Source organism: Equus asinus, chromosome X (assembly GCF_041296235.1).
Source record: "Equus asinus isolate D_3611 breed Donkey chromosome X, EquAss-T2T_v2, whole genome shotgun sequence".
Lineage (NCBI taxonomy): Eukaryota > Metazoa > Chordata > Mammalia > Perissodactyla > Equidae > Equus > Equus asinus.
This window is the reverse complement of record NC_091820.1, coordinates 9,381,811-9,391,178: the sequence shown is the minus strand read 5'-3', so window position 1 is coordinate 9,391,178 and position 9,368 is coordinate 9,381,811. Positions and strand designations below refer to the sequence as shown.

The window sequence follows — 9,368 nt, the reverse complement described above, 5'->3', positions numbered from 1 at the left end:
ATGTGACAATAGAGGCAGAGATTGGAGTGAGGCAGCTACAAGCCAAGGAACACCAAGGATTGCCATCAAACACCGGAAGCTAGAAGAGGCAAAGAAGGACCCTCCCCTACAGGTTTCAGAGGCAGCGAGGCCCTGCAGATTTCAGTCTTTGAGTTCAGACTTCTGGCCTCCAGAACTGGGAGAAAGTAAACTTCTATTATTTTAAGCCACCGAGTTTGTGGTACTTTTTTGTGGTGGTGCTAAGAAACTAATATGGTTATAATATGTGAAAATAGCTTGGAGACCATTTAGTTTATTCTACAAACGAGAAGTCATGCTCAGAAAGGTGGAGTGATATGCCCAGAGTCACCCAGTTCCTTTGCTATGACCAGAACTGGGCATCCCAATTTCTGTCGTTTAGGGTTCTTTACAGAAGCCAACAATCAGAGATCAGTGCCAAACAGAAATTTGGGAAATCTTGACCACCTCCGAGAAAAAAGCAGAGGACCAAAGTGAGCTGATAGACAGGACTTCAAGAGTATAGGGTGGAAATGCCAGGAGCTTCAGACATGGTGGGACCATGCTTGAAAAGCCACCAAAAAAGGGCAAAGGAGAGAAATAAGGCTGCCAGTAGATTCACAGGGTTGTGCAACCATCACTACAATCAACTTGAGATGATTTGCCTCACTCCAAGAAATTCTATGCCCATTAGCAGTCACTTCCCATTTTCTCCTAAACCCCCAGCCCTAGGCAACCACTTATCTACTTTCTGTCTGTGGATTTTCCTGTTCTGTTCATTTCATATAAAGGGAATCATATAACATGTGGTCTCTTGTTTCTGGCTTCTTTCACTGAGCAGAATGTTTTCAAGGTTCTTCAGCTGTTAGTTCTAATATCGAGGTAGATTTCAGGGCAAAGGAATCCTAGCATTTCCCCAAGAAGACATTAGATAGATTTCTAACAGCATTAGGGAGGCATACTTCTCAAGCTCTGTGGAACCAGGTCCTGCATCCATTCTTTTTCCAGGCCAGAGATAAGGTAAAAAAGCAAATATGTGAAGAAGCAATGAAATGAATATCTGTCAAGGGCCACACATCAGATCTTTGTTGTTCCAGGCTTCTCCGCTCCTGCCAGCATGTAACACTCTCTTCCCTGTCATTACTCAGTGGATTCATCACATCAAGCTGAGTAAAGCTTATCTCGGTGATTGTCAACCAGTGCCTCCCCGTGGGGTTTCTCACTCATCCTTCCATGGATGACCATCAGTCAAGAACACTGTATGAAATTTTGCATTGTGTAGTTTGGATTATAAAAGCGCTATATATGCTAAATATGCTTTCCTAATCCTCTCTCCTCCCTCCCAACAGCCCCCACACTGCCAGGAGGGTTAGGGACTTTTACATCGCACCACGCTTAGAGCATGTTTTGATTGGTGGGCCAAATCCATGCCAAATCGATCACTTCTAATTCCTCAAGATGGACTCTGAGCACGGTCTCTTTTATTTTGGGAAAGGACAACCATCAACTCTCCTTTGATTCTGTAGTTCTTCAAATCTTTCTGCCAGGGCTCTTGGTGGGAGTGTACATTTGAGCAACCATTTTTCAGGACAATTGGGACGCATCTATAAACACGTAAAATACATTAGCCCTTTGACCCAGTAATTCCACTTCCAGACCAGTACCTCTCGAACCATCTGTGGTGAAAGATCAGATTTTTAAAATTTCCAACCTGTCATAAATCACTGATAGTGGATGTCAGGGCCATGTCAAATTGAAAACTCTCAAATTCTGTATTTATCTTATCACAAACCAGTAATGTCCAGATCAGCATCAGTCTACAGACCACTTTGAGCATCACTGTACTAAACATTTTATTCTATAAAGATATGTATATCTGAGCACAAAGACATAAGTATTATAGAATTATTTGTAATACCAAAAGATTGGAAGTAATGTAAATGTTCAGCAATAGCGGGCTGGGGGATACATTATGGTACAAGCATACAAGGCGCTACTACGCAGCCATTAGAAAGAAAAATATACTCTGAGGAATATTAACTGAAAAGAGCAAAATGTAGAGCAGTATTCTAAAGTTTTCTCCTTTAGAGTATAAGAGCAATTAAAGGCTGGGGCCAGCCCAGTGGCGCAGCGGTTAAGTGTGCACATTCCACTTTGGTGGCCTGGGGTTCGCCAGTTTGGATCCCAGGTGTGGACATACGCACCGCTTGGCAAGCCATGCTGTGGCAGGCATCTCACATGTAACTACAGGAAGATGGGCATGGATGTTAGCTCAGGGCCAGTCTTCCCCAGCAAAAAGAGCAGGATTGGCAGCAGATGTTAGCTCAGGGCTACTCTTCCTCGGAAAAAAAAAAAAAGAAAAAAAAGAGCAATTAAAGGCTTAGATGTACACACTGAAAACTTCTAAAAGTTGTGGCAGACAGTGCTAACTGTCCACCAAACCTCTTCTCCTTGTCTTCCAGTTATAGATTTTTCACTGGGCATATTCCCCAGCATACTTTGCGGTTATTTGCAGTCAAATAGGTCCTCACCAATGGAAGGTGAGCAGAACTGGAAGGGCCAGCACTGAGTGGAGGCCTTAAGACACTGGTTTGAGTGCTCTTCCTTGTTATTTGTCCTCTTACCTCCAGTGGGAACCCAGGTGTAGGGGTGACCCAGCCTGGACCATGCAGGTGATACCAATTCCCCAGGGGACAGCAGAGCAACAAGAGAGAGGAACATGGGATCTTGAATGGCCATGTAGGGTAGAGCTGCTCTGCCAAACCAAACTATTCCCATTGGAACTGTTATGGATGTCTTAGTCCGTTCAGGCTGCTATCACAGAATACCAGGGACTGGGTAGCTTATAACCAACAAATATTTATTTCTCACAATTCTAGAGGCTGGGAAGTTCAACATGGCGCTGGTAGATTTGGTGTCTGGTGAAAGTCTGCTTCCTAAAGAGCCATCTTTTTTTTTTAAAGATGATCCAAATTTCCTGATGTTAATTTTTCTTTCCCCCCAGGGGAAGATTCACCCTAAGCTAACATCTGTTGCCAATCTTCCTCCTTTTTTCTTCTTCGCCCCCCAAAACCCCAGTAGGCGGTTGTATATAGTTGTAAGTTCTTCTGGTTGTTCTATGTGAGCTGCCAGTGCCACAGCATGGCTACTCACAGACAAGCAGTGTGGTTCCACGCCTGGGAACTGAACCCGGGCTGCCGAAGCGGAGTGTGCTGAACTTTAACCACTAGGCCATCAGGGCTGGCTCCCTAGACAGCCATCTTTTTGCTGTAATGTCACATGATGGAAGGGGCAGGGGAGCTTTCTTGGGCTACCTTTTTTTTTTGATTTTATTTTTCCTTTTTCTCCCCAAAGCCCCCCAGTACATAGTTGTGTATTTTTAGTTGTTGGTCCTTCTAGTTGTGGCATGTGGGATGCCACCTCAGCATGGCCTGACGAGCAGTGGCATGTCCGCACCCAGGATCTGAACCGGCGAAACCCTAGGCCGCCAAAGCGGAGTGTGTGAACTTAACCACTCGGCCATGGGGCTGGCCCCTTGGGCTACTTTTATAAGGGCACTAATCCTGTTCATGAGGGCTTTGATCTTATGACACAGTCACCTCCCAAAGTCCCCACCTCCTGACACCATCACCTTGGGGGTTAGGTTTCAACACATGAATTTGAGAGGACACAAACATTCAGGCCATGGCCTATGGGATGGAGGAATAAACTTCTGTATTGCTGGGTCTCTTTGTTACAGCAGCTGAGACTTTACACTTACAATACAAAAGAACACACAAGAACCTTTAATAGTGATTGTCCCTAGCAAGCGAAGTTGTGTTGGGAGGGAGATTTAAATCTCACTGTACATCCTTCTGTAATTGAGTTTTTAAAAACCTATATGCAAGTATTAGCATATATTCATTTAAAAATAGTAGAAAACAGAACAATACTGACTTCCTCTTTAACAAATTATAGGTCTGATTTTCCCATACCAATATCTCAAATGAAGAACAAGGGAGTTTCAGAAGCAAATGTTTTTATTAACAACTACTTTCACTATCTTTACTTTATGAAGATATTTGCTAATGAGAGGGTGAAACTGTGACTTTTGATTCTGTCAACAGAACTGCCAAAGTGTGCGAGCTTAACATAGATCTGTAATTACTAATGCTACTGAAAATTGTAACAGCTTTATTTTATTAAGTCAAGGAACGTAGGAATGAACTTCTACTAGACAACAAATTGATGTGGCATCAACAGGGCTAAGCCGTAACTGCCCCACACCGTCCTTTCCAGGGTCTCCCTTCCTGGAATGATCCTGCTTTTAGATATCTGTCCCTATGCCTCACTGAACACAAGCATCTTCCTCTAAAAGTCATGGTCACAAAACAAGGTTCAATGCGACAAAGCCACAATTCTCCTTAGCACACTTGTGCTGCTTCCACTTTGTCCATATCAAATAACACAATGACACACCATTTTGTTCAGTTCCTTAGAAACACGTGTTTAAGGATAACTCATCCTGCAAGATTACCAAAGAAGCTGTACTTAAGGAAGGATGGTGCATTGGAGAGTTTTCTTCCTTTCATTCTGAAGGGACTTTACTTTCTTAGGCTTGGATTATTTCCCGTTATTCTAGGTTAATTTCATAAGGCACCTCTTCAAGAGTCATACCTATACTGGAGAAAGGATGCTACGGACTGATGCAGAGGAACCAAGGGGATGATAGATGTGGTAGGGAGTCCCAGAGCTGTTTCATCTGGGAGAATCGCATAAAGGGTACCAGCAGGTAGGCATTCTGACTTTATGTCTTCTGAGTAGGTAGTAAAGATAGAATTAATTTCTCTATTAATAATTATCTTAATGTACAAACCTCATGAAAACTGTTTCCCCTTTGGTTTCTACCAAAGGTTTTTTTTTAAAGTATTCTCAAAAAACCCAGTGTAGATGGCAATTTCTTTTATATTATAGATCTATTTCCCTACTGTATATGTATCGTATGTTCGTCATGTGAAATGAAGCATTTTCAAGATTTACAGCAATGGTAATTGACAGATACTCCAAGTGCTCCTAATTTAGCTGCATACTTTTAAAGAATGGTTAAGAAGTAAAAAAAAAATCTTAAAAAAACTATCCATCTTAGCCTTTAAATGGCATCTAAACTGTAGAAGTCAAATGTTACAGCCCATATGTATAAAAGTAATTGTAAAAGAAAGATTAATGCAACCACAGCCTATTATAACCATGTAGCCACGGTTACATGGCAAGCCTAAACAGAACTCAACATCAGAGCTATCACTTACAGTTGCAAAAGTTCTTAGAGATTGAAAAGAAGGTGTAGTAGGCCAAGTGCTAAGATGGTCCCCAACGATCCCTGCCTCCTGGTATTCACAATCTGTGACAGAGATGGCAAGCCAACTGAGGCCATCACAACTACCCAACTCGTCATAGACTAGTTTCCCTGGACTAAGGTGGTCACTCCCATGGAGCTATAGGAACCTGTGATTTACTTCTAATAAATAGAATATGGCCAAAGCGATGGGATATCACTTCCCTGATTAGATTACAAAAGATGATGACTTCCGTCTTGCTAGCAACCTCTTTCTCTTGCTGGCTTTGACGAAGCAAGCTGCCATGTGGGAGAGATCCATGTGGCTGGGAACTGAGGGCAGCCTTTGGCCAACAGCCCAGGAGGAACAGACTCCTGAAAACAACCACATGAGTGTGAGCTGGGAAATAGATCCTAACCCCAGGAGATGCCTGTGGCTGGCACCTTGATCACAGCCTTTCAGAGACCCTGAGCAGAGGACCCAGCTCAGCCATGCCTGGACTCCTGACTCACAGAGACTGTGAGATCACAAATTGTGTTGTTTTAAGCAGCTAAGTTTTGGGGTAACTTGTTACACAGCAATAGATAACTAAGACAGAAGGGTAATTTAATTGCTTTGCATTTTTATGTTGGTGAACCATGACTTAACATCAGTTAGTATTGCTTAATGGAATCAACATACAAATTGTTATACCGTGAATTATTTTCAGTTAAGACCACATTTTTCAGACTTTGCCAAAACAAGCCTTCTGCCTTGGGGTTGTCAGGCCACTGGAGGATGGAGCTCTTGCAGATCCTCTGCCGCAGCCGCAAATACTGGGAATGCTGTAACACTGGCTCCAGCAGAATAAATACAATCACGTCCATATTCTCATCCATTAGCCTCTGCAAGGCCAAGTAGAATGCTGTTTTAAAGTTCCAGTTTTTTGCATATTTTTTGGTTAAAACAAATATTGTCTTCTTGCTTTGGTTTATGCTCTGCATGAGGTTATCGATGATGGCTAATCCCGGGTCCCAATCCCTCTCCTCTAAACAGAGGAGCACGTTTTTTTCTTCACTCTCTTCTAGGTGGAAGCGCAGCTCATTTATCACCCAGTCCGTAACAGAGGCGTCTTTGGTGTCATAAGAAACGTAAGCATCATAGAAAGTTTGGGATGTGGAAAGAGACCTGTAGCCTTTTATCTTAGCTAAACACATGTGATAGATAAACCAAACATCCCAGTAAAACCAATGGTGAGCTAGGGCAGCCAACATAACTGTGACAGTGATGAAGAACGTGAAGAAGCATAATATTGCGGCAATGGCATCTGAAACACACGTCGTTAGCTCTAAACTCACAATACTCTTCCCCCTTTGATCCCCAGGACTGGCACAGATGACATCTGCCAATCTAGGAATTGCGATATTCAGATTTTCATCCATCCATCTCCGAAAATCTCCAATGTCACAGGTACAGTCAAAAGGGTTTCCACCAAGTTCCAAAACGGCTAAATTGATGGTGGTCTTAGTTTGAAGCGTGGTTTTGTTGATCATCTTTAGCCTGTTGAAACGTAAATCGAGGTGTATCAGACCGCTAGCTTCGGAGAAGAAGCCAGAAGGCAGGTGGGAAATCTTGTTTTGACTCAGTAGCAGTGTCCGAAGAGAAGGTGAGAATTTAGATAGGTTATTAGTTAAAGAGGAGAGTTTGTTTCTACTTAGGTCAAGCAAGTGGAGATGAGGAAAATGTTGGAGTAATGTCCAGTTAAAGAAATGTAATCTATTGTCATTTATATACAGTTCGGTAAGATTCTGGGGCAAGTTAAGGAATGCTTCATCTGGGATGTGCTGGAGGTTATTAAAGGATAAATCAAGCCGTGTCAGATTCCTGAGACACTTAAAAATTTTCCTGTACCTTCTGTCTTCAGCATTCCACAAAAGGTCAAGGCGGTTTCCACTGAAAACTAATTCTTCCAGAGACATACTATTCATATTGTACTCTGTTAAAGTGTAAATGCTGTTGTGGCTCAAATTCAAAACTCTTAGCTGTGTTAAATTTTGAATAAATCCTAGACGATGCGTTACCCCTGCTATTCGGAAATAGTGTGCATTGTAGCTGAAATCTAGAACTTCTAACTCAGGCAATTCTCTGAGAGCATTATCATCATCAAAGTCTATTCTATTGTTTGTCAAATCCAAATATTTGATATGCGGTACAGCTGAAAATTCAGTTCCATGCAACGGTTGACCAATGCCATTGGAAGACAGATTTAAGCAGGCAATGTCATGAAAAGCTTTAAACTGCTTTTGCCCAATAAAGAAAATACTATTCAAGCTTAAATCTAAGGCTTTGCCATAAGCTGTACACTGTGGCTTTATTAAAGGATTGGTGTTATGATAAAAATTTGAATGTGGGTTAAACTCAAAATCTGCTGAACGTCGCTTAAGGATATGACTTTGGAAAGCGGAGCCATTTGTATAATTTTGCAGGCTATCATTTACCAAGGGTGATATTCTGTTTTCTGACAAGTAAATGACTGTCAGATTGGGGAAATGTTGGAAAAAGGTAAAATCAATTTGCTTAATAAAGTTAACGCCCAAGTTGATAGTCTTTAAATTTGAGAGACTCATCAAGGGCCGGAAATGTTCTTTTCTAACTTCCTGAAACACATAACCTCTTAAGTGCAATATCTGGAGAGACGTAAGATTAGAGAAGTTCGGGGAAATTTCAATATATTTTGGATATTTCGTCACTATATAGTTAAAAGATAAGTCAAGTATTTCTAAGGAGGGCAGTTTTGTTAAAAATTCCCCAGACGCTATTTCCTGCACTAAATAATTGAATTCAAGATGCAGCACCTTCAGATGGTGCATATTGTCAAACCAGATTGCAGGAACCTTCCTGAGGGAAGTGCTAGAGAGGTTTAGGTAGCGAAGTTCGGTCAGGTCTTGAAAAGCAAGAGGATGTATCTGAATCGAAGAGTCTCTTTCACAAGGTGTACAGGGAAATGGTGCATTGAAGCACCTTGGACAGTTCCCGCTTAGATCCAGTACTGTCAAATTTCTCAATTCCTTGAAGTCTTCTTGAGTGATGTTTTTGATCTTGGTGTTGCTAAGATAAAGCTCTCTCAAGGAGTTTGGCAGTTTGGGTGGCACATGAGAAAGGTTGTTAAAAGATAATGATAGCACCTTCAAGTTTGTAAGCCTTTCAAATGTTCCGTCTTCTATGTCAAAAGTTTTATTGCAAATGTTGCCAAAATAGCAGTTCCAGCCCAAATAGAGATATTCCAAATTCATAAGTCCAGAAGTATTCTTTTTAGTTACAGAAGTTATTCTGTTTTGAATTAGACTAAGTTCTCTTAAAGACCCTGGCAAACCAGTGGGTATTTTGTCTAACTGGTTGTCTTCAAGCAGTAACTCTCTTAGGTTTTGTAGGTTGAGGAATGCCCCATCTGTAATATTCATGCCATTTTTATTTACGTCAGGATTTTCATTCTGGGACCGTGCCTTGCCATTGTGGTTTAGATTTATTTTAGTAAGATTTTGCAGCCCTTGAAATGATTCATTTGTTATGTGGATGATGAAATTATCAGATAGGTCTAGTTCTGTCACGTACTTGCCCACTGTTTGGGGAACTTCTTCCAGTCGGCGATCGTTGCACTCTGCAATGACAGAAACATTTTCCCTTTTCTCATCACAAGGATAGCTTCTAGAATAATTTGTTTCAGTGAAGAACTCACAGGAATCAGAGATTATCAGGAAAAGGCAGGTCAGAAGCAAAGGCTGAAGGATCATGTTTTCCTAAGGAAAATCAAAAGTGGAGGCACAGTATTAGAGTAACAATATTTGCCAGGCATTTCATGATGAAATTAACAGTGCTTCACCATACTTTTTATGAGTTTTGAAGTGTTAATTCTCTTCACAATTAAATAGATTGCATTAAATTAGGTTCAGAACAATTTTAGTTTTTCACTGTGTTCAGCTTCACAGTGCTAAAAGAAGTTGAAGATGAAGCTGTCTGAGATCATGATGATGAGAAAACCTGGGAAGCTTTTGCAGAGGCATTAATCAAGATGCCCCACCC

At 41.5% G+C, this 9,368-nt stretch overlaps 1 protein-coding gene across 14 annotated transcripts in view; it reads right to left on the bottom strand.

Moving 5' to 3' along the window:
- Positions 1-1,872: 1,872 nt before the first annotated feature.
- Positions 1,873-9,368, bottom strand: part of TLR8 (toll like receptor 8) — a 30,575-nt gene continuing 23,079 nt past the window's right edge. For all 14 annotated transcript variants that reach the window (XM_014868654.3, XM_044764453.2, XM_044764458.2 and 11 more), the window contains one exon: positions 1,873-9,085. In XM_014868654.3, coding sequence (XP_014724140.1) covers positions 5,963-9,085 — 3,123 coding nt within the window. In that variant the 3' untranslated portion in view covers positions 1,873-5,962. The remainder of the gene's footprint in view (positions 9,086-9,368) is intronic.